The sequence below is a fragment of the Empidonax traillii genome, unplaced genomic scaffold (assembly GCF_003031625.1).
Source record: "Empidonax traillii isolate 1590-97213 ecotype Southwest subspecies unplaced genomic scaffold, ASM303162v1 scaffold767:size301186, whole genome shotgun sequence".
Lineage (NCBI taxonomy): Eukaryota > Metazoa > Chordata > Aves > Passeriformes > Tyrannidae > Empidonax > Empidonax traillii.
The window spans coordinates 214,406-238,220 of record NW_020955960.1 but is presented as its reverse complement, the minus strand read 5'-3'; the positions used below and the strand labels follow the sequence as shown (position 1 = coordinate 238,220).

Sequence of the window (23,815 nt, the reverse complement as noted above, 5' to 3'; positions counted from 1 at the left end):
AGCAAAAATATAGATGTAGAGTGTTAGGCTAGAAAGAGGAAACATCCAGGATTCTGGAAAGAAGCTCTCCTTTATATTTCAGTATTAAATGTGAAATGAAAGACTGTAGTAAAAGTAATATTATTAACTGTATTCAGTAAAACTGCAAACCCTAGCCTTGGCATTTTCCTATTTCCCTGTGGCTTGCAAGAAATGAGGTCACTCAAACCCAACATCTATTTTTCTTGTCAACACACAGGAGTATCCTGTAACCATTTACACAGACTGTCTAGTCAGACAGGTCAAAACCTTTTCTTCAAAAAAGTCACCTGCAGCACTTACCAATTGAGCTCCCTTTCATGTCACGGTGTTAATTTATTCTAAAAAGTCCAAGAAAGGTCTGATTCAAGACTTTCATGGGCCTACTGCTAAATTTATAGCTTCCATAGAATTTTAAACACATTAACCTTATAACCCTGAAAACTGCTCCAGAGAAGCTATCATTTTAATAGTTATTTTACAGATGGTAAAACAGATCCAGGAATTAATTTGCACAGCTTATGCTTTAAAGAGATAAAAGTAGGGATTCAAGCTTCAAATTCCTAGATCCCCGTCCTGCACTCTCTTAATTCTTCTGCCAGTATTTTGCTGAAACAGATATTCGTTTTAAAATCAATAAAGACTTGTTTCTAAGTATTTCAGAAAATTGAACAGAATTACACAGCCTGAGTGAAATTTGATAGTGCCTCTAAACTCCTTGAATGTAGCATCCAGAATTCAAGTCAGGGGAAGATGGATAACAGAAGAAAGAAAATAAAATATTTAAGAGAGCAGCCTTACTGTGGGTGCAGTTCTGCTCATCTTTTCCATTCTCACAATCATTTACTCCATTGCAGGCAACCAAATTATCCTGTATTGCGAAGCTGGAGTTACAGTTCCACTCAGGGACAACTTTAAAAACATAAGTCAGATCAGGTATAGAAGCATGCCTGTAAATGTTGACACAACCCTTCTGACTATGTCTGGGTACCACTTCATACCTTCACTGCCTGGTACAGGGATGGGTGTGAGTGCCACCTTATGTGTGCAGGAAATAAAGAGCAAATGACTTCAGTGACATCCTCAGTTCACACATTGCCCCGGGCAGAGTTGGACAAGTTCTAACCTGCTTTCATCATGGACGTTTAGTATCACTTTCATCTACTCCATTCACCCCCATTTGTCACTTCCCCCACAAAAATAACTCACCTCAAAATGGAACAGAACTTTACTAATAATTGCCTGCATTTATGACATGAGGAAAAACTAAAATATAGTCTATTACAGCTGGTTTTGCATATCCAAATTTCTCCCTGTGCTCTCCAGTGCCATATTTCTTCATTCTTTGTTTGGTCTTTTGCCAATTAACTATTACTTAAGCACTGGAGACGACTTATAGTCTGTACCTGGATGTACAAAGGAAGTTGAAAATATCTCTTTTTCTCTTAAAAAATTTCACCTTGTTTCAGCTACCATCTAAGACAAGATGATTCACTCATTTCCAGTCAAGATCTCTAATAAGGAAATACAAACCACAAAAAAGTTCATCGCTTTCATCAAAACAGTTGTTGATGCCATCACAGCGCTGCAGCTGCTGGATGCACAAGCCAGTAGAACACTTGAAATATCCAGGTGGACATGCTGGAGGTTAAAAAAAAAGAAAAAGAAAAAAACAACTTCAAAATTTTCCTTTCCCAAATATTGCCAGTTCATTTCATTTTACAGTCACTGAGCTATTCCAAGGAATGATACAGTTGGTCTACATTTAATAGACTGTATACATTACCAGCACTTAAAGTGAATTTAAATGTTGAAAACTGGGATTTGAAGAAGAGGAAAAAACATCCTTAAAATTCCAATTCAGTTGTTCCTGGAATATGTACCACAGGCTCACTAGGGCTGGACCAAATCAGCCAGCGTTTTATGACACAACGCAAGACTGCTTACAGTGCCATCTTCTTCTAAAGGACAATCTCACTTTCAACAACCAAAATTTGCAGCACTGCACAAGTTTGGAAAGTAACTTGCATGGAGCTGATGTATGAAGTACATAAATGCTTCCTCTAAAAAACAGTCACGAAATAAGCAGTGGATTATTTGGCACTCTCTCTTCATTACTTGGAGGCATTTGTAGTAACAGAAACAAACAAAATGTTGGGGATGACAATAAACAGGAGCAGCAGACTTCAATTGACTGCATCGTGGTCATAGCCACACAGGAAACTTTAAGGACTGTGCAGAAGGGAGCAGGTTGTACATGTAGGAAACCAGAGCATGCTGCACATGTCCACAAACCTTAGATGTACAGCCTTGATGAGCTATAAAAGGTTCTTTGTTTGCTAGTCATTTGAGATTAGAAAAGAAAATGAACTAAAACCCAACAGATAAGTTTCATAATAAAGTCCTAGCGAACCCCAAGAAGATGTTGCTTCACAGGTCTGAAATGCAAAGTGGGGTTGAAAAGATAAAATCCATCTTACGCTGGCTGATGTTGTAGCTGCCATACTCCACCAGAAGTGGTTTTTCAGAGACCTTCGAACTGCACTGAAGCTCGACATTGACAGCAGAACTCGTAACGTGGAAGACTGTTTGGTGATCAACATAGTAACCGCAGTACCTAAAAGTGTTCAGTGGAGTTCTAAGCGGCCTTCACATGAAAATTGCCTTACATACAATTTAAATGTCAACAACACTGAAATTCAGCTGTACAGTCAGATGCCATTCTTTAATTAAGAAGCAAAACCTGAAGCAGTACCCAAATTCCCTGAAATGCTGGTAATAATCCTTCATGACCACACACATGCAAGCACAATTTTTTGCCAAGAAGTCTAGAAGAAGAGAGATGTAATGACTAAATTTATCAAGACCAACATGGATGCTTTTGTCTCCATTTTTGATATCTGTTTTCAAAGGATTTTGATTTTTAAGAAGACTCAAGTAAGTTGGGTGGGAGGGTAAATGTCACTGCAGTGGGACAGCAAATTTAGCTTCTCTGATTCTAATGATTGCTCCTAAAGAGTAGTGCAGAAAGAGAATGGCATAAAATTGGTCCAACTTCACTAAAGGAAGAGGGGAACAGATTCAGGGAAATGAAAATTTCCTTTTCCTAGCCTTCCTCCACCACTAAAATTCTGGAAATTTACCTTTGAATGTCACGCCTTCAAATAACTCGTCTTAAAAATAATCCCTTGAGTGCACATCTACTTAAAGCTGCTGTTTTGGCAAAGAGGTTCCTTGGACTTCAGCCTAAGAGCCACCTGGTTCAGAGAAACCTAAATGTTCCCTGATGCCAGCAAACATTTAATTCATCCATTGCTAATGAATTTCTAATGTCCTTTCTCATCAAAGATGTTGCAACTAGAATTTAGATGCAGCTCTAGATGGGGGGGGGGGGCACAAAAAAACCTCCAAAACAAACAAAAAACCCGCCACAAAACCCCAAACAAACAAACCCAAGCAAATAAACCCACAAAATACTACCCCCCCCAAAAAAAAACCCCACCCAAAAAACAAACAACAACAACAACAAAAAACACAAACAAAAACCATCCAACCAACCAACCAAAAACCCACACCAAACAAGCAAAGCCTATTTAACAAGGAAAAGGTTGCTGGATCATTATTTAAAAATTGGAGACAGCTTTAAAACAGTGAACATTGACAGTACAGGTTGTTCTAGGAGCAGAAATAAGGACCTCTATTCAACAAACTGCCTCAAAAATACAGCACTTATGAGTAAAACTTCTGGCTTTCAGGTTTCTGCCAAAAAAAAAGTACTTATGAGTCTAAACAGATTTAAGAGCAGAAGCACCAGTACTGATTTGTAGCACACTTGGTACACACACTTGCTTGACAGCACTGCAAGGACACACATTGCCTCCAGAATGAACACAAATAACATGAAAATGGATTGTTGTATTGTTGAATGGACTAGTGGACTATTATACAGAGGTAAATATTTCCCTTGTGTATTTTGGCCACATCAGGCATTGCACCAGGACTACTCTTTATGTCAGTGAAGGCAGAGAAATTGGTCAGTGATCTCCATGTGAATAGGTGTTGTCTGTGTGTCCCGTGCATCCCAGTGAGGTGGGATTTCAAAAATGAAACATCCTCTTAGCAGATCTGGGAGATTCTGTTCCAGCAATGTAAAAAATAAAGGAAGAAAACAATATAAAAAATAGACTCCTCTTAGACATCCTGAATGCAGATGCAAAAAAACCCAGCTAATTTTACACCTTTCTACTATAGAAAAATTAATTGTAAAAAAACCCGACCCCCCCAAAAAACCAAACAAAAACCAAACAACAAAAAACCCAAGCCACAAAACAAACAAGTAAACAGAAAAACCAAAACCAAGTCAACAAAAAACCAGCCAAAACACCAAACCTAAGAGGGTTATGAGTTGAACAACAATCACAGAATATTCTGAGATGGAAGGGACCCACAAATATCACAAAGTCGAGTTCTTAAGTGAATGGTTGTTGTTAGCTCAGCTCTAACCAGCTGGGCTAATCTCAGACTGAAGACTTCCTACCACAGGAAGTCTAATTTTCACTCATTTTAACGTCCATCACCAGTGCTCCCAACCTAAACCAGCTTGTCAAAGCACATGTCAAAATGCCACCTAACCATGTGATTCCTCTCAGTTAGCCCAGAGACATTTTCTGCATTTCTCCTTCTGTCAATCAGTTTGAAACCTTCCCTCCAACAAACCTTAGCACCAGTTTAAAAATAGTTGCAGTCTGCACTGACCATTTGTCAGCCACATAAAACAACCTCATCTCACCAGAAGCAGAGGATATCTCTGCTAAAACACGTATACTGAGGGAGCCATCTCCTATGCACAGTGAGAAATGCCATATGGGATTTGTAAGACAAAGCTACTGATCCTCAGGAGCCTTCTGCTGGAGTTTCACCAGTCATATCTCCGTATCCAAGGCAAGTGGAGTTTGCAAGGCACTGTCTGTAACTCTCTGCCATTGATACAGGGAGAAACTAATTAGGGGAATCTGTCCCATATCTTGAAGGAGGGAGCGGGGTACTTTTTTCAGGGGATGAGCAGATACATGCATCCTATAGCAAAAACAATGGGATGTCGGACCAACAGGATTAAGAAAAGTAAAGCACTGTCAACACTGTGTTCACATAAACCTCTAATACTTTGCTTACAGAGACCCAATGATACTTCTACCCCTGAGAATTTTAGCAAAAGCAGTTCATCAGTTGTAACTGCTTTGACTTGGCAGTGGAACATTTGTAATGGCCACTGGAAGAAAAATGAGGTAGAACTGCGTGGTTGTGTTCAGTGTCTCTGGGCTGTCCCTGAAGGTCTGAAGGAACCTTATCTGCACCATCTTCTTGATGGCAGCCTTTACTAACTTCAGTATCCTGATGCTTCTTGACCTTTTTTATCTCAGGTAACAGAATAAGCATCCTATAAACTGCAATTGCAGGAAGCTGAAAGCTGGGGTCCCTCTGACCCCCATTTCATTAACCATTAAAATGTGGAAAAAAGACAATAAAGTATCACAACGTTTCATGCTTTAAATCATATTATTGTTCCTTGAGAAGTAAACACAGAACAGGAAATCAGAAGTTCAAAAGCCTTATTTTCAGTGAAAAAGACACTTTCAAAGGAAAGCTGGTCTTGGTCTATATATATATATATATATATATCATCAGCAACTTACAACAGGAATGAGGAACGTGTTCTTGTGCAGTACTTCAAAAGTAACACCGAGTGAACTTCTAAGTGTAATACTCTGACATTTCATCCTGTGGAATGCGTAACTGGCAGGCTTATTGAAAAACTTCTCTTTCAGATAGAGAATCCTTACAATATCAACTCACTGTCATTTTTTCATCCAGCTTCTGCCTTTATTTGATAACTCAGCTCTCCCAAGTGTCCCAAATGCTTACAGTTCTGTCATAAAAAGAACACCACAAAGCCCCAGAAGCACACCAAATGTGTTGTGTTTTGTCTGGTGTTTTTGTTTGCCCATCTAGTCCAGCAACCAATTTCCATAAAGGCACAATCTTAGGAGCTTCAGATTAAATGCAATTACAACATAGTATCAAAGAATAGAGAAAGTTTTTCTTGTCTTTGTAGTTCTTTCAGTTACACTCAGAGGCCTAATTGACTTTTCTGAGTTCCAGTAATGAGTTCAGAAACTCAGTTTCCAGAATAATCTTACTGAGGTTTCCATTTGAACAAAGTTAAAAAAAAAGAAATCCCATGTTCTAAATCTAACCTTGTCTCATGATCCATTCTTTGAAAGATGACCTAAAAATAAAGGAAAGAATGGGTGGACACTATGCTGGGAAGGAAGTGGTATCTTATTAAAAAAATAGCAGCAATATTTTCATTCAAAAACCACTTCAGAAATATAGTGGTACCTCGGAAGGCACTGTGCAGTTTCTCTTTCAAGAGCCAGTGACTGGAATGAGGAAGCAGTTACTCTTCTATTCCCAATCATCTCATTGCAACAGCTTTCACCAAGAAGTGAATTAGATTCACTGTCCTCTTAAGCAATCATAGAATTAAGTTACACTTAAAAGATCTGTAGCAGACCTAGTTCAGTGGTCCCAGAATTACTTTAGGCTTCACAGGACATCCATCTTCACCCAATTCTTTCAGTTTCTCTCTCTCCAGAGAGTACCAAAGGCTCTTGTTTTCATGTTTCTGGTGCTTTTCAATAGAAATATATATAAAATAATATATATATATAAACAAATATCTATAAAATAAAGATTCTGTTACGTCAGCAGCTAAAATGAAAGAATGCTAGGACAACCCAGTGAGTTATGTCTATCTTTTTTTTTGTGGAAACTGAGTGAGCTGCAGTATTAACAGGAAGGTTTACTTCTGCATGGATTATTAAAGTAACAGCACCAACATACTTACATCTGTTCGTTAATTTTCCACCACCCTCGCTCACAGCCTTTAATATTCTTCTCACTGATGGTATAGTTATGAAACTTCAGAGCTATACCAAGGCTCTTCTGTGGAGTCTGCAGTGGACAAGAAAGACGTGAAAGCAGTCTTTTTCCTTTTGTGGACATAAAACACAGAAGTTTATAAACTTATCTCAGCAATCACAGAGCTTGGCAATGCCACACTCCGGGAGCTCTGAGCCAGCTCAGCAGCCAGCACCTGAGACACATGCCAGCTATTCAGTCTTGAGTAAGAGCAAAGGTTGGCACAGCCCCGCCACAGCTGCAGGCTTTCTCCCCCCATAGCCAATAGGCTTTTCATCTTCAGAAAGCCACCGGCCAAAGAAAGCAGCGTTTGTATCAAGACCAAAACACTCAAACACATCCAAATTTACTTGTGCAGGGACACAGAGACCCAGTGGACTTTAAGAGCTAAGATACTGCACAGAATAACTGTGTCATGTTACCTCTACCACAGTACTGTAAGTCTTCTTCTAGTATCTGCTCAGCCAAGCGTTCTGTAGTACTTTACAAAACATTTTTAAGGCCAGCAATATTATGAGTGTTCATAATTAGTTGAAAGTTCCTTTATTACAAGGAACAGGACCCTTTTGCAAGACAAGGCAGTGTTCATTTAAAAACAAGGGCTGGTTCAGGACGAAAATCCAGAAATGAAATTTTTTCTCCTTCTCTCTTACAGAAATCGTAATTTGGCAAATGAGAGAAATTTCATTGTTGAATGACTGGGAAATTAAACTAGTTTGAGCAATTAATCTTGCAAGTTGCCCATGTCAAGTGTCTAGAAACCTTTCCCTCAGAAGTCCAAGGTGAACTGAAGACATAAAATTTAGCAAAAAACAAAACAAAACAACAAAACCCAATAAAAACCAAAATGAAACAAACAAACAGAAAAACCCACAACAAAAACCCAAACCAAACTAAACCAAAAAACAAAACAAAACAAAAAATCACACCTTATCATTCTAGAAAAAAAGGAGGTTATAGGTCATGGCTAGCTGGTCTTGATTTACATTGTTGTGATTCAATATGGGCAACCACTAGCTTTACAAGTCACGAGTAACATAAGCAGAAAGATGGAAAACAGTGGACATCATCATATCCATTGCCATATCCCTTAGAGAAGAAAACACCGAAGGGCAAGCCCTAATTTTATCAGCACTAACAGAGAAATACTTATGACAGAGAAGGCATGACATGGAAATTTCAGCAATTTGCTTTCAGGAAAGTACCTGAAAAGACAGAAAAAAGGACACCAAGTTAGAAAAAGTCTGTGGGACTGTGCTGATAGGACAGACTATCCTGAAGACAAATTAAACATATTAGACATATGAGGAAATATCAGAGAAGTGGCAGTAATAAGTAGATTAATCTTTTGTACATAAGTTTCATCCAAATTTCTGAGGGTGGGAAGAGGAGAGTTAAAAACAGTCAAGTCTTATATTCCCTGACGTGAAGTAATTCTGCAGGCTAAACATCAAAACTTATCACAGCTCTTCACCTTTGTAATTGGACAGCTTAGGAACTATGTTCTTTCCCTTAAGAATAAGTGCACAGAAAATTAAAAAAGAAAAAATTATATAAACAGCTGAGCACAGCCAGCTATTCAGCTATGCCATTTCTATAAACTGCTGCACCTGTAAGGATGCAGGTTACTGTCTACTCAATTGGTTCTGCTTTACTTAACCTTCGTGTGCCCAAAATACACAACAGTGCCTGAGAGACAGAGATTCGTGTTACCTGAAAGTTCCATGCACAAAGACATTTGGGAGGATAATAGCTTGGGTAATAGGGACTTGTGATGATCCCTTCGTAGCCAATTTTCTCTTTTGTCACTATTGCTTTTCCACACCCTAGGGAAAAAAAAAAAAAAAAAGGCAAAATTTACTTTCAGTAAAGCTATTCAGTGGGCTAAAGCATCCAAATTTATCAGAAGTCTTTCACTGCAAAGCAGAGCAGGTTAGGTTTTATAGGTTTTTATATTTTTCTGGGTTCGACTTGTAAAAAGAGACCCTTCCCATTGATGCACACAGAAGACAAGGAATTTAAAAATCCAAGGATGCTTGCTGGGCTCTGCAAGACCAGGAGAAAACATTGTGAAGTTTTATATTGGTTATTTCACTGAAGGCAGTTCTGCAAACAAGCATATCAATACGTCCACACTGCAGTAGTACACAAGGATCTTTAGTCTTAAAATGCAGCCAGTTAGAAGAGAAATGGACAATATTATAAACTGATCAGCCTCCTGAAGTCAAAATTTTCTTTTTATGGATTTACAGAATTCATTAAAAACAAAGCAAACAGACAGAAACCAACAAAGAAAACCCAGATCTGAATTTAAACAAACAAACCCCAAACAAATAAACAAGAAACCCAACGTAGCCAGCCCTGAATTTGAAGTTACTTAAGATGGAGATTTTATCACACACTTTTATGATGGTGTGGAAAGTATGCACCTTTTTGAGCAGCTTGAATTTCTTTGCATTGGATTGTGTTAGATTTTTCTCCTTGTGCTACTAGTGTGATACTCCTTGTACAGTTTGTAATTGTGATCTAACCACTTCTTAAAGATTAAAGTAATAAAAAGCAAGTGACAGACTTGAGGAGTCAGGGACCGATAGCAAATGCAGACAAAGCTAATGAAATTTTATTTTTTTGAGAGCAGGTTTTAGTGCTGAACTCTCTCTCCACCTTTAACGCGATCCTGGAGACCCAAGGCAGGAGAGGATCCAGTGCTACACCTGAAATAACAGCTCCATCTGCTGGAACATTGCGGTGCTTGCCAGCTGAATTCAGGGCTGATTTCAGCCTTTTACCTTCATATTTCACTGCACAGCTAGTCTGCTCAGATTACATTACTAAAGAGGAAAGGAGATGCTCAGTAACGCAGCGGAGATGCAGAAGCAAGACACACATTTATGAAAAAAAGGATATGAAATATAGGGGTCATTCATGTGTTGTCAGAAACATGACAGCCTCTTCAGGATTTTAGACAGAAACAACACACTAAAAGCTTTTCCAAACACAGAACAAACCTACTTTCTTGTGTAATGACCTCAAAATAGCCATGGAATTCCTTATGCTCCTTTACTTGTGCTGCTTTGAACATTACCAGCATGAGATTATTTGTGGACACAAGTGACACCAACGAATCAGCTGGTTCACAAGCTCTGAGGGGGAAGAAAGAAGAGTACATACATAAGAAATCAGCTAAAAAGTAAAAAGCCTAACACATTATTCTCATTCTATGCAAGGGTTTTCAGCTAGTTCAGATCTTACCTATTTAAAGTCTAGTAAAAATCTCCATGCTCTTTAATGCAAAATACCTGTTACAAGGCCAGTTAGAAACCTAATGTTGAAAATCACTTCTTATAAAAAGAGAAATTGTAAATATGAAACTATTATGGAATGGTTTGCTCTAGGAGATAATGACTTTCAGCCTTCACTCCAAGTAAAAATGAATGAAGCCAATATTAAAGAAAGGGTGGTAGAAAGAGAAAGCTTATTTAATTAGACCAACAGATTTATCCACTTTTTGGGGAGTGGGAAAGACAAGAAAGTTATTCTTCAAGTCAGAAAATAAGAACCTGAGCCAATCAACTAGTCTCATTAAAAAAGTTACTTTCCATATGCATTACCTAGCAGACATCTTCACTCCCCTACAGATACTAACATGAAAGTGAACACCATCTGCTGGATCATAGAAAAGTCAATTGGTGAGAGAGATTAGCAGAGGACAGCTCTCAAAGAGAACTGAAATGCCAATGCTCTGTTTTTGAGGCTTATACTCAGATTGACAGGCCAGAGAAAAAGATTTCAGGGGTGAACATGCTGAACTCTTCATCTACTTCATGGAAATGCTATCTCCTCCTTTAGGAGTGACAGAGCCCTGTGGAATTAGTTGTCAGGAATTTCAAATAAAAAGTCCCTAAACAAGCATATTGGATCATTAAAGAGACAGAAAGAAAACAAAAGAAGTAATAGTCTACATCCCTCAACCCATCACAGCTTTAACTCTCGATTTTAAAAACCCTCTAAACAAATAAAGCAGATTAAAAAAAACCACTGACTAGTGCCAGTAAGTAAAAAATCATGAGACTGAGTTTTAGAACTTCAGTCTTCATATGAAGAACACTAATCATCTAAAAGAAGAGTTTGTTTAAGGGAGGAAATTTTGACATTCACTTTCAGTTAATGTCTGTTTCCTGATAAGAAACAGAAAATTCCACCCAGTAATGTGTGACTTTCATAATTCTGTAGCTGCACTCTAGCTGAAGAATAAAGAAAAATTTGAACATTTTACCATTTCTTTATTTTACCATTCTTACCAATGTCATGTTTTCCACTTTTGTAAGAAACTTAAAATTACCAGGTGTTGTGTGAGTAATATGCAAATACCAGAATAATTGTAACAAAACAAAAGCTACCAAAAATGAAGATGACAAGTCTTAGGGAAAAAAAAAAAATTGTCAAGGAATTCTCAATGATATTTTATACTCACCGGTACAGTATTTTATCTTTGATTGGCATCAGAGAGTCATAAATGGTTAGTGAGTCAGTGATGCAGTTATCTGCTTCAATCTGGAGGGATACTATTGAAAGGCGAATAAGATGGCCCACAGATGCAATAAGCTTAAAATAGCAGATTGTTCCCTCCGAGGCAGCCCGCATACCCAGGGGAAAGTGCTCATGTAGACGGTCACCATACAGATCATACATACAATTTGTTCCTGTGAAAACGTCACATTTTCAACACTGGACACACTCACTCCAAAATGCTTAAATCCACGTGTCATTAAAAAAAAAAAAAAATATATATATATATATATGTAAAATCCTGAAATGTGTTAAACTAAAGCAACATGTGAAAGCATATCTAACCCAGAAAACAATTTAATAACGGGATCATAGGGTGGTTTGTGTTATAAGAGATCATCTAGTTCCTGCCATGGAGGGGGGACACTTTCCACTCCTCAATCTTGTTGCTCCAAGCGCCTTCCAACCTGGTCTTGGACACTTCCAGGAATGGGACATCTACAGCTTCTCTGGACAACCTGAGCCAGTGCCTTACTACCCCTACACTAATGGATTTCTTCTTACCCTAAAACCAAACCTATCCTTTTCCAGCTCAAAGCCATTCCCCCTTGTCCTTGTAGAGTCCCTCTCTTGCTTTCTCTGCCACTCACTGTTTCCATCTTAGTTATAAAAGTCTGTGGTCAAGGAAAAGTCTATTCATAAAAGTGCAGAACGTGGCCAACAATGCTGTAATTCAGTCCACGCAGTGTATTTGTACTAAAGCAATGCCATTTTGTACAGTTTGCAGTTAACAAAGTTCTGCAGAGTCTCTACAGGATAAATTACTTAAATAATTATTTGCTGGGAAATGCTCATCTACTTTCAAGGTGCATGAATCAACTGCTTGCCCCTACAGACCTTAGGAGATTTATAATCAATAAAATAAAAACAAAATAAAAATGCAGATACATGACTGTATTACTCCTGCTTTTTTATTGTTCAAATGTCAGGGTTTTCAATGTTTTATCATGACTTGAGCTGTAATTGCTGCCAACAAAGTCAGATTGACCAATTCCTTCAGTTTGGAAGGACTGCTAAGACCTTCATGTTCATCGTCCTGCTCAAAGCAGGGTCAGAATTAATTCAGACCAGGATTTTGTCCTGTCAAGTCTTGAGAACACTTGCAGCATTAGAAATCACTGTTGGAAATGGAAGTGCTTAGAAATACTAATTAGGAAACCTAGCCTATATATTAAAAAAAGAAGGTAAAAAGTTGTGTTATCGTTTGGATAAGGATAACCAGGAAACTGTGCTACTTGTATCCAATTTTCCAACTGAGTTGAAATAGCTGTAACTTCCGAGTCAAGTACATTGAGCTATTTTTTTCAATTCAGTATTGCAGACCCCAGTCAGAAAAAATCTTAGGGATTTTTTTTTTGTTTTGGATGATGCAAATTAGGGAAAATAAGATTGAAAGTAAATATTTGCATTAATTTCTGCCTATTAGGCAGAAATAGTTACTATCACGGAATAACAATTAGAGCACTGTGAATGTTTCCTACCACTTGTTGACTCAAATTAAATGTTGGCCTTTTAACCAGCAAGTAATCAAGACAGGAAGTGGTAGGCTTTGTTTGACTTCCACTTCTGATTTAAAATCTTGAAACTAATGCTATGAATGTTGATGAACAATCTCTAAGGGTCACATACCGTTCAACTGAATTACAGTTATAACTATTTAAAGCCTTGCTTGGGCTGTTGTTCTTCCTTATTCCTTGCTCTTATAAAAAGAATGTTGTTGGGAAGAGATAATAGTTATTTGTGGTTATTTAGTCACCCTTAACAAAGCCAGCTTTGATCACAATCTCTAGAATTATGTGACTACTATTATTTCTATTATGTAAGTAACGATGAGCTCACTGCTGGTATGGAGCAGGGTGAAGAGATTTCAGAGCTAGCTCTAGAACTACAAGTAGTGCAGTGTTTCAAAAGAAAGCTGGATAAAGTGTTTACCCAAGCAAACCCTGCATAGCAAGATGTCATGGCAATGCAAGTCACTTGCATCAGCTGAATCTCTGCAAGGCTCTCGTCCAACAAGATTCTTCAATAAATTTACCCTCCAATGCTGAGCCTGAACCAATGACTAGGTGTATCTTCATACCAAAAGTAACTCTATTGCTCTCAAAATACAATCAGGCAATGCACATTCCTTGTGTGCTGCTGTGTGATCACCTTCACTGCTGCACCACATTCTATAGTCCTAAGCAGACATAGTCAAATGACCACAGAAAATGAAATTGCACAAATGTAAAACTTTCTCTACTGTTCTAATCCATGCTGTTGTTCCCCAGTAACTTCACTGCATACCAGCTCTATGCTTCCCATAGATACCAGTTGACACCTGTGGCTGGTGTCAGGCAAGTCCCTGAAAGATGACTAGAATCTGGCAGGACATCCTTCTCCCTTAGTGTGAAAGACACCACAGAGGTCCTAAAAAAGCCTTAGCATCCCTACTTTTGTTAAACTCTTCCTCTTAATGTCTTCTGTCTTAGGAACTGCACTTTGGAGTAAGTTGAAACACAGGCTTTGAATGTACCAATTCCTCTGCCCTGGAACACTGAACTGGGAAATGAAATCACTATGCAAGTAAACACCAATATGCAAAATTCTTTTATATAAATAAAATGCATGTCATGAGATGTGATAAGCATCAATATTGCTATGCTTTGCAGTTTAAGCCAGGAAAGGTTTTGAACAAGAGAAGGTTGTCATAAATTTGACCTGACTTTTGAGAAATCATGGGCTGAATGCAATCAAAACATTGCAAACCACAGCCCAGCGTGTGTGACCCAAAGTCCCCCTGTGGACCACAGAACTAGGAGACCTTGACTTGGCTGCACTGGCAAAAGTAGCTACTGAATTCCAAAAAAGTATGCAAGCTAAAACATTGCAACATACCAGAAGTGGTGGAAATCACAGATAGAAGCGAAAAAAATTAATGTCTCAAAAGAGAAAAATACAATCACAGAAAGGTATAAAGGCTTTAAAAAAAAAAAAAAGAAACAGTGCAACTTCTCATGATGAAGAGACAGTCTGTGTCAAAGAGCAAGGGAGGCCAACACACTGAGCTGCTTGACAGCTGCTGGCCCAACAGAAACTTAGCAGATGTCTGCATCAAAGATGATCAGCATACTAGGGCTTAGCCTAGTAGCATGTTTTCTAGGTACCAACTCCACATAACACTGAAGGTAGATGTGCTGTGCTTTTGTACTGCTTGTAAAGTTTCTGCACACGGGCAAAGAACCCCACTGGGAGGTTTATAATATTAAACCAAGCAGGTATTCAAATTATGTCTCCCACAACCCTTGCAAAACTCAACTGCTCAAACTAATTACTGTTGGGAAATTAATTCTAAAGAAAAACTCATCATTAACCTTGGAGGAAAGGGAATTAAGGAGGATAAAGTGTGGACAAAAGCATTAGCATTGTTCAGCATATTAAATTAATTACTGTCCACTTTAGAAAAGGCTAATCCTTTGTTACACACAGTGAATAGCTAACAATTGACTGAGTTTATTTCCTACCATACCCCCAGGTACATCTGAAAAATTTACCAGGCAGATAAGGGTAGACAGCTACTATATTTGTTGTGTGTAATACTCTTGGTCATTTTTATACCAAGTATAAAGGGACTTAAATACCAAGGCTGAATTTGACCCTCTTAAATTAACACTGAACAGTGTGTCTTTAAGTCTAAGTCATGAACTACAACATTTTTTCTCCACCTCTCCATTGCCAGGAAGCTGCCAAAATGGTGAATTACCTGTTCCTGTTGTCGACCAATAATCTGACCGAAGACCTGCTGCATAGAAAAAGAGTTGTGTGAGTCTTCTTGCTTGCCTGAAATTCTGAATTCAGGGTTTAATTCAATCACATTTCAGTCCTAACACTAAATACACATGACAAACCAGATATCTCAGTTGGAGGGGGGGGGGGAAGGCTACCCTTTATTTCTGCAAGTAGCTTTGAAGGTATCATATCCCCAGACATATCAGCACTTGAGGCAAGAAGAGACTGCATGTCAATTAAGCAGTCATGTTTAATTAAAGGACTAAGAGGGAGGTACCCAGGGGGTCATTTCCTCACCCTTGGCCACAAAGTCTTTGTCAGCTTTCAGATGGACAGAGTTGTTCCATCCTACGGTCATAGAACTGAAAATCATAAACCATTTTGTAGCTAAGTACATTAAACAGATACTTGAATTTCACACTGTTAATTTGTTCCCCAGACTGAAATGCCACAAGAGTTGTTTAACAAATGGGCAGGTTTTTAATCTGTTTTTTAGTTTTTAATGAACAGGTGACAAGAGTCTCATCTGTAGTGTAGGGACTAAAGTTTGATCCATGTGGAAACCTTAACCCTTCGTGTTTTTATACCTTAAAAGTCACAGAGTCAGCTGCCTACAAGGTGTCAGTCTTAGCTCCTGACTATGAACATAAGCACTCCAAGTATAGGAAGTTTTACAATCACTTTTTTACAAGGATACATTTTGACCTCAAATCTTGGGGTTTATTTTCCTTCTCACTTTTTTTTTTTTTTTTTAATAAATTTAGTGTTAGAAGCTAAAAACGTAGGATAAAGATCTTAGTTTATTTACACAATTTGCTACTCCAAGGTAAAAATGTTTGCTTAATGAAGTGTTTCCTCTAGGATTTGGGTATGTGCTAATACCAACCACTTAGAACAATAGAATCCATGTCCACTGCAAGGCCCTGAAGGCTTCCCACGGAAGTCCGGTTAATGATACTCGTCTGAATGGAATCCTTTAAAATAGCAGCCACACAATCCTCACACAGCACTTGGCCCTTTGCCTGTGGTACCACAAACACGATCCAGAAATGAATCAGAAGGCCTCCATTGTTGTTGTTACTGAAAGAAAGAGGTCCTACAGATTAGCATTGTGCTGAAAGTTCTCTGAAGACTAGACTTTTAGTCCGAGCTTCTCAAGTACAAATTTAGAAGTGTACAGCTCATTTCCATCTTTCCTAGTTACATTAACACATTGAATGTATATTTTCCTCTTGAAGGGGGAGGTAGAAAGAAGCCCAAAACACATTCTTCATATCCAGCTGGGAATCCTCAGTATGTTGATTTCCTGAGGTCTCCTGACTTTTGAGATCTATGGAAATTATATTATCTACTTGAATTAGAGCAGAATTATCTCCTAAAAATCAAACCAGAAATAGTAGAATTATCATTTCCAGAAATGCAGAACTCTGCATTGGTGTGAATTTCACCCTGTACTGTATGGTAAGAGTCTATATATATATATAAGCATATATATATATATTATATAACTGTGTCTTATAAATAGGTATGTAAGAAACAGTTTCTAGACTATTTAGGTAACACATTAGAAACCATGTATGGTCACCCAAATATTTACCTTCTGGTGGGGAGAAAAATCATTAAAGCAAATGTACCCTAGAAACTCCTCTACCTGAATCAAAATTGTATTTGATTCAAGAGGATGGGAATAACTAAACTTCTAATATTAATTGCAAATATAATATAAGAGTAAGGGTACTTTATTGCACTATAGATATTTTCCCCTTCTGTCTGTAGACAATAGTTTTATATAAATAAATTATCAATATATTACTTACAAAATATGTGCGACTTGGCCAATAACACAGAGTTGTACTCGAACATCATGTTTAAGTGGTTAAAATTCTGTGTGACCTATTGGCCAAAGTATCACCAATCCTCTTTAAAGTCATTATTTTTGTTCATCTTAGATTGTACTCCAGGCGGACAAGGAACTGCTTATACGACTTCAGTTCGTCCTTACTTTTGTTAAGTGAATTAGTATAGGTCATCAAAGTATTTTGCTATCAGTACAAGTACATGGCAAAGACACTATATCATAACCACCAAAAATAGGCTTCTCTTAGGGGTTTATTACATTATACACTACCCAGCAGAAAGGCAATTACATTAACTGCAGTTTTACCTGACTTCTGAAACAGTGGACTGCTTATAAAATTTGGAGAAAGAAGAGGTTGTGTAGACCAAGTTCATCTGAAAGAGAAAATAAAAAGGTTTAGCATTTCTGAAAGTCATTCCTACCTAGAACTGGTATATTTCTGGCCTTTCCTAAGAGCATCCTATTTTCTACCAAGACTATGCAGCATGCAAATGTTCCCAGACATACATTCAGCCAAGCCAGGCAGAGCAGAAGACCAGCTCTTCGTAGCAAGTCCAGTGTTCCCAGGAAACAGCAGATCTTCTGCCCACGGCCAGCTGAAGTGTACAGCAACGTTTTTTCCAAACAGATGAGTTTTGAAACAGGTGCACATTCTTTGCTCAGCAAATCCCAAACAGAGAGGGGCTTCCCCATGCTGATGCTGAAACTTAGGGCCAAACTTCAAGAAGTGTGCACCTGCCTATAACATTTTTTGTGTTGCTACTAAAGTGCAATGAACAGCACATTTTAGTCAATATTTAGTCAATATTTAGTCAACGAAGCTCAGTTTCAGCTTTGCAAAATCCGTTGGTGAGTATGGGCAAAATTTACACATAAAAAATAGATTTCAAGTTACATTCAAACAGAAGGCGGTGACACTGGTAGCTCAACACCTTCTTTCTGACACCTCTGTGTGACAGGGGCAGGATGCACTGGGACAAGAACAAGACACAGGGCTTACATCAGATTAGAGCTGCTCCATGGAGTGCAGGGAAAGGATGTCCCCTGAACTGGCTACCTGCTACCCCTCCTGAAAGCACTTCAGTCACTAATATGCAGGACTGGGAAACCTAAACAGTCAGCTTTCAAGCCTTTTGAGAACCAGCTAGGGGGAGGGAGGACAAACAGAGCTGGAAAACGAGAACATGAGTTGATATTCTGACAGAAACTTAGCAATTATTAAAAAAATTTCTTGGTTGTATCTGACATTTTTTTGTTATTTGTTTAGCAGTTTTCATACCATTGTTTGAATCCTTATGTGGACAGGGCTGCATTTCCTGCTGCATTAATGTATTTTTGATCTCTACACCAAATGTCTTCAAAGTCACATTCCCCTTTAACTAAGATTCCCATCCCTTTCTTCCCCACCGTGGAGCAGCTTTAACTGCCTACCAACAGAGTGCTATTTCTGCATTAACTGATGCAAGGCGTTTGGGAAGAATAAGGGCTTTTAGAATACGTAGCATCAGAAGGAAATGTAACTGTAAATACGTTTGAGAGCTCTGGGGTAATTATAGATGCTTTAAGGCAGAAGACTGGCAGAAGATACCAATTTAAATGCAAAAGATTTCAGCGGTTCAACGTCTCTAAAGTGGCAATTAAGTTTTGAAAGACTTTTGCAGAGTTCTATTCATAGATCCCGATTCATGGGGGGAAATACATAAAATTTTTAGTAAAATGTAGTAGTCAAATAGATTGATTCAAAACTCAGTTTGTGATTAACAAGCTGAAAGCAGTCAGTTCCTTCATACCTCCAGATAACCACTCTTTGTACACAATCCTCTGAGGGGGAAAAGGTGGGAAGGAGAACACCACAACAGACTCGGTGGCACCTGAATGTCCCACCTTTTGTTCACAGCTCTAATCTTTACTAGCCAAGCAACACACTCATCTTACCACATGTTGCACAGTCTGTGCCATGGAGAGGAATTCCTTTGACTCCTTCTGCCTATATTCTGGGAGAAACTCTATGTTGGCAACACGAAACAGTCCAACAAAATACAGTGCATCTTTGTTTTCTGCCTGAACTGCAAGAAACAAAGAAGATAACCTATTTTTTCCCCCCGAATAAAAATGAGGTGTGTTTTTTTTATTAAACTTCTAACCCAAATTAATCTATTTGGCCTTACAGTGGAAACAGCTACCAAAAGAACACTGTACTTTTTATAGCCAAACTGTTATAAATGTGTACCAAAATATGCTTAATTGAGCACCTGTTCCCTCCACACAAGTTAAGATACCACCATACAAATGAGCCAGCATAATGAAGGAGGTATCAACATCCAAATTCTGGAGCATCTCTGAGGAATCTGAGGCAGTATTAGCATAAGGAGTCTAAAGAGGAAAATATAGCTTTTAATGTCCAATTAGATACCTGTGTTTTTTACTCCCCTTTTATTTCTTTAATTCTATTTTGCATGAAAGATAAAGGACCTGGACTTCATAATGCCAAGAAACACAGTGAAGGGCAAAATTTCTGAGCAATCAATCTCACAGAAACTGTCAGGTCTGCACAATCAACGTGCACATAAAAATGTTTTGCATAACACTTCAAAAAAAAAGTCACACTCCCTAAAGCCACCAGCTATGCCTGCTCTTATAAGTACTTAAGTCTTTAACAAAGACACACAAGAAGCATTATGTTTGTTTTTTTTTTAGAAACAGCCTTTAGGACAAGTGAGATCCTAAAGTCAGCTGAAAGTACTGTTGAGGATAGGGATGTATGAAATCAGCTTGAGCTTTCATCAACTCACCAATGAAGAGCCACAGTAATGTCCAGGTTACAACGCCTAAAATGAATAGAATGAGGGTAAAGAGAATTATTTTGTTTTGAAAATTCCACAGCAACTTATCTTTTTTCTTCAATTTGGCATGTTTTTTCCTTGCCAGAATCCTCTTTGCCAACTTATCTTCTGCAGATACCATTTGGACTGAAATGTTGGCTACCTAAAATAAGGTGAAAGACAACAAAAAAATGTGGAACATTTCTAACAGCAACTGATGGACCAACAACTAGAAAAGATCACCACATACATCTGTCTGCTACTGTATGTACACAACTATAATTAACTTAGCAGCAGTTTAAAACTCCACTCAGAAAGTAAGGGCCTTCCTTCGAGACACTTGTGTTTCACTCCTGAGTTGACATCATTGTGGGATGTCAAGTTTATTATAGCGGTTACAAAACCCTTGTGTTGATGGAGCTTGTCACACAGGAGATGACAAGCATAACTACTAGCCATTTTTAAAAGTAGCATTGTAGGTTATTTCAAAGTGTTTGTTTCCTTTTGCCCAACAGTAGAAGGCCCACAGTTGTGTCCAGTTTTTGGCCTGTGAGTATAAAATAATCCAGGGTGATTCCAGGAGAAGGTCACCAAGCAGTAAGGGGCTGGAGGGACGTACAGCAAAAGGTTGGGAGCCTGGGGTCGTTCAGTCAGAGACAAGGAGGCAAAGACAGTGTGAGTAAATCTAATTATAGATTTCCCTATCTAAAGTGGGTTACGGAAAAGACAGAGACACACTTTTCTCACTGATGCACAGTGAAGAGACAGCCACAACGGTCACATGCAGCAGCAGGGGAAATTCCAGCTAGAATGGAGGAGGGGGAAGAATGTATTTCATCATGAGGGCCATGCGTGTGAGCCATGCCCAGAATGCTCAGGGAACCTCCATCCCTAGAGGCATTTGAAACTTAGTGGATTAACGTCCCAAGAAATCTGTTGGCTTTGATGTTTTTTAAAAAAAATTTACAAACATTCAGAAATTCCCATCAACATAAATTTTTCTAATATTTCTCTGATATTATACACTAGTAACGCTTTCAAGAAAAGAGTTCTGTGTATCCTTACAGAGGGAGCATAAGAAACATCACCAGAAATGTCCTAGTTATCCCCTAGTCACATACAGCAGATAGCAGTCTTTGACCTCAGAATGGAGGATGTTCGAAGACAGTTTGTCAATAAGTAATAACAAGTAGAACAAAAAGACCCAGTAATACCCTTTACAATTTCCTCAAGCAAAACCTGAGAACATAGAACTGGAAGATTTCAGATTCGTGTCTTCTTTCTAGCTAATCAACTGCACCTGTTTTGTGTGTTCTCCACTCTATTTACCCATCTTCTGTAATTTTTAAAAACTTCATCAGGTACACGTCTCTTTAAGAATGAAAATCAAACTGCCTGTTTGTTTGAAGCTCCTCACTGTCAGGCAAAGTTCCTGTAAACACTCAGGTGTCCAATAGGACAGCTCGGGGCAGCTCAATGAGTGCTCCGTTTTGACATCTGAGCTTCGGGCCACTTGGATCAAGATTCCCCCAGTAATATTTTGTATCTAAGTTTTCCCATTTCACTCCTTTTTGCAGCTATACACCTAACCAGTCAAGATTTCTTCTCAAAAATTAGGTTCTGTCAAGGACCATTGAAAACTGTGCTAGACTGACATAACTGGACTATAAGTATGAACTTGAAACAACAATTTCATTGCCGTTACTCCAATTCTAACTTTATTTTTTTAAAAAAAAAAATGCCCTTCATGTGTCAAGGTCTGCATGGCAAAGTTGTCTGTTACACAGGATTCATAGGACTACTGAGTGCTGTGTGCTACATCATCAATATTTCCCTAGGTAATGTTAGTCTACCACAGACATCTTACAGAAAGGAAAACCAAGGCAAAGCTAAGCTGCTCCCTTCCCTCAGTACGGGCCATAATTCTCAATTCAGCTTTCCTCTCTATGGCGACTTTCTTCTTGTATTCTAGAGTTGTTTTCCATCTACAGCTGTAATTTGACTATCACCATTCACTAAATTATTTAATTACTTCTTTGTCATGAGTTAACACTCAAGCAATAATCCCCTGCTGCATTTTGTCAGGGAAAAGCAAAACACTTTGCCTACCTTTATGTTGCCTTTTTGTCTAAAATTTGACTTCTTTTTTGAAAAGCCTGGTGCCATGACACCAGTATAAGCTTTCTGTATTGGCACACTGTCATGTCCTTTATTTAAATTGTCTGAAAATACATATTATTAACAATCTAAGGATACGCAAACACCTGCTGACATTTTCAGATTGAGCTATAAAAGAGAAAATTATACCAAATCTAGTCATGATGTTAAGTTTAATACTTGATAGTCAGATCACAAGAGATCTAATAGTGTCAAGAAGCACATCAAATCAAGAATGCTTAAGTCACCTACTTACACTTCCTTCATCTTCAGGTTTAGCTGTCGGGTGATCATTTTTTCCATCCATTCCAACAGAATCAATTTTATCCCTTGTCTGAGCTGAAAAAGAGCCTTGCACCTTTCCTCAAGCACCACTTCTACTTCTGAAGCTGAAGACAGCTAACAGCAATGTCCAGGACCAAAAGAGGCATCAATTTACTTTGATGAGTTTCCAGTTGTAATCTCATCTGCCCTATTGCACCTTTGTGCATGCTAGGAGGGTGCTATCATGTAACTTTGGGCTTCCAAGTCAGACTGGATAAAATAGGCTTTCCATGGCATTTTCAAGGCTGAAATAGGCTCCAGCTTGTTAAGAAAGAAAAATCACAGTGCCAAAATCTATACTACACTAAAATGGCACAAAATTAGTTTCACGAACAAGAAAAGTAGCAAGGAAAATGTAAATATGAAAGCAAAAACATGCCCAAAGAAGGAAAATAAATACAAGCACATTGAGTAAGGGTACTGCAAATAGCAGATAACTGCAAACCAAGAGGAGCATTTTGACTCTCTTCTAGAATTTTGTAAAGTATCTGTTGAACACTCAAATTTGGTTATTTTATTGTAACTGAGAAATAAACAGCTGCAGCCTACTTATTCAATATTGTTAAAATAGATCGGGCTTCAAATAGAGAATCCTTTTTGTAATCAGATGCAGGAAGTCACTTGTATTATAACAGTTCCATCCTATTTTCTTTGTTAATTAAATATTTATAGAGGATGTAAACCAGTACTTTCCTCAATGGATGCTGACTATAGAGCTGTCTTTACTTTTAAGTGATTAACAATCTCAATGCCTTCCCTTAATCAGCTGCAGAAATGGCACTGGAGAAATACCATTTTTATTAAAAAAATAACCCTTCTATTAATTTATCTTTGAAGATATAAACCCTAGCCTATCAATCAAAAAATTTAGCAATACAGTAGAGACACAGGATAGAAAAGATGCAGTCAGAACTCATAACAGGTGAGCTCCAGGCACGACCTATACTCTGTCTATGTAACCAGCAATAAATTACTTCAACTGCAAGGCAAGAAATCCTAGAGTTAGATAAAGTACTAGCAAACTACAATATTTCTTATTAGGAATAGTCTTTGGCTTATGCCCTGAAGCACAGTAATTATGTCCTCGTTCATTGTTGTCTGTTCTAGAACTGCAAGGTAATTTAGCCATATCAAGTGATACGTTAAGCTCTAGGCTTTATTAATACTTAGTAGCATAGAAAAATCTATTAATGTATTCCACATGACTATTTATAATTGTTTCCAAGTCTCCCTTTTCGGGAGTTTTCTAATTATGAGTAATTTTTTGGGGATTACTCTGCTTTCTTAAGGAGGTTCATTTAAATCCCCAAAGCCTCCA

General features: G+C 38.1%; 1 protein-coding gene across 1 annotated transcript in view; it reads right to left on the bottom strand.

Moving 5' to 3' along the window:
* The window catches only part of TMPRSS7 (transmembrane serine protease 7), a 29,525-nt gene extending 6,885 nt beyond the window's left edge, over positions 1–22,640 (bottom strand). Inside the window, 14 exon segments of the mRNA XM_027901249.1 lie at positions 820–930; positions 1,552–1,659; positions 2,499–2,635; positions 6,926–7,032; positions 8,713–8,825; positions 10,012–10,142; positions 11,474–11,702; positions 15,311–15,349; positions 16,223–16,416; positions 17,501–17,568; positions 19,130–19,260; positions 19,987–20,179; positions 22,430–22,537; positions 22,539–22,640. Coding sequence (XP_027757050.1) covers positions 820–930; positions 1,552–1,659; positions 2,499–2,635; positions 6,926–7,032; positions 8,713–8,825; positions 10,012–10,142; positions 11,474–11,702; positions 15,311–15,349; positions 16,223–16,416; positions 17,501–17,568; positions 19,130–19,260; positions 19,987–20,179; positions 22,430–22,537; positions 22,539–22,640 — 1,771 coding nt within the window.
* Positions 22,641–23,815: the final 1,175 nt, after the last annotated feature.